The sequence below is a fragment of the Gastrolobium bilobum genome, unplaced genomic scaffold (assembly GCF_033153095.1).
Source record: "Gastrolobium bilobum isolate Gb01-03AN ecotype WA unplaced genomic scaffold, APGP_CSIRO_Gbil_v1 utg8714, whole genome shotgun sequence".
Taxonomy (NCBI): domain Eukaryota; kingdom Viridiplantae; phylum Streptophyta; class Magnoliopsida; order Fabales; family Fabaceae; genus Gastrolobium; species Gastrolobium bilobum.
The window spans coordinates 114094-116068 of NW_026897018.1; the positions used below are offsets into that span (position 1 = coordinate 114094).

Here is a 1975-nt window from a genome sequence, read left to right on the forward strand (position 1 = left end):
TATATGTGGAGTGGCCCAACAGTTTATACCAAATTTATTATGTTGAATACTTCACTAAACAGATTGGTGATAAAATGTTAGGTGTTGCCACTTTGGCTGGCAGAAAAAGCATTTTAAAGCTGGAACAAAGAATGATATGGAGCTTCTGCCATGCAATTGACGCGCCAAGCTTTTACATACATGGACAAAGGTTACAAGCAAAATGGGGAGAAGACAAAAGGGTTAGTTCCTGAAAGAACTTGAACGATCCTTTCGAACCTCTTGGGGTGATATTGTGCGCAGTTTCTTGTGCATGGTCGCATATCTATCCTAATGATCTATTTGATTTAATGAGGGATGAACCTCGCCGTAGTACCACTCTCTTGCCTGGCTTCCTTCAGAATGTATTTTGTCAATTTGGTGAGTAATTATGTGGATTTGGAAGGGTAACTGCATAATTATCATTGTCACAATGGGACAAGACCAAGGCCATGCGGCAACATTTAAAAGTTACTACGGTTGAATACATTACACACTGAACAAAATTGAAAAATGCATTCAAAACACGGTTCTAAGTAAAATGTGGGATTCTTCTCATTTTGTAGACAATTAAATCAAAAGAAAACAGCATGTGAATACTGCAAGATAGCTGAACAAATCCTTATGAGTCTGTGATGCAAAGATTCAAGCAATCTTGCCATACTGCCCTCAGGATTCTCAGCTGTTCCTGATAGCCTCGAGTGAAAGCAGGAAGAAACAAAATACAAAGGGAATGAAAAACAAAATGCTCTTCAGGCTCTACACACAAAATGCTCCAAAAAGGGAATGAAAAACAGCAGTCCCAACAGGGCTCAACAGGGAAGGTAAACTACAATTCACCAAAGATAGAACACAAAAAGAGGAGAGAGTAAGAGTTCAACAGGGAAGGTAAACTACAATGCCAATACAAGATATTATGAAGGAAATTTTGCCATCAACTTCTGGAGGTTCATCAGCAACCTAAACGAACATTTCATCAAACATTCTCAAGATAACACTGCCATAACATCAAATTTTGGGGGTTTATCAAAAACCCAATCCAACATTTCATCAAACATTTATAAGGCACAACAAGTAAGCCAAGTTCTCATGATAACAGATTACATTACATTACATAAACATAAAAGCGAAGCGAAAAAGGATTGGGATAAAAATAAAGAGTAACTGAATCTAAGGTTGCTGAGACTCGAACGGAATGGGTAGGTCCTCGGAGACGGAGGGTTTGTTGGAAGGCCTATTGGCAGGGGCGACGGCAAGAAAAGTCTTGGTCTTGCTGATGGGTCGGGTCTTCTGGAGCTGCACGATGTCACCCACCTTGAATTGGTTATCTGGGTCGTGAGCCTGATACTTCTTCTTCTTCCTCACGCGCCTCTTGTACTTTGGGTGAGGCGCCAACCGAACAACCTCCACCGCCACCGTCTTGTCGCTCGTCGAACACACCACCTTTCCCTGAATTGACTTCATGGCCCTAATTGAGAGTGATGGGGATGGCGAATGGGTGAGAGTGAGAGAGGAACTGGGTTTTGAGAGAGACGTGACTCCATTGCCATGGCCATGGAGGAATGGGGTTGAGAGCTTAGGAGGGAGTTGCAGAAGCCACATCATTATCTCTTTCCGGACAAAGAGATAATGCGAAACCTTCTCTTCGTATATATATAAATTATTAATTATTAATCACAACATGAATTCTTTACAATTTTTTTGATAAATTAATACATTTCATATGTGTAAAATTTTCTTATAGAATATTTATTCAATCTTGTATTATTAAATAAATAAAAAAATGATTATTATAATCATCTTTTAAGAATTGTGTAAGAATTGATATTTTTTATATTATAGAATATAATTTTATCTGTTATATATATATATATATATATATATATATATATATATATATATATATAAATATGTGAATTTTTTTTATCTTCTCTTTATATGGCCCATTATAGGATCT

The 1975-nt window shown here is 37.5% G+C and overlaps 1 protein-coding gene across 1 annotated transcript; it reads right to left on the bottom strand.

The window, feature by feature from the left end:
• Nucleotides 1-897: 897 nt before the first annotated feature.
• Nucleotides 898-1653, bottom strand: LOC133303450 (small ribosomal subunit protein uS17c). The gene has a single exon (XM_061503359.1). It carries the CDS (start codon nucleotides 1621-1623, stop codon nucleotides 1189-1191), a length of 435 nt encoding a protein of 144 aa, XP_061359343.1. The 5' UTR covers nucleotides 1624-1653; the 3' UTR covers nucleotides 898-1188.
• Nucleotides 1654-1975: the final 322 nt, after the last annotated feature.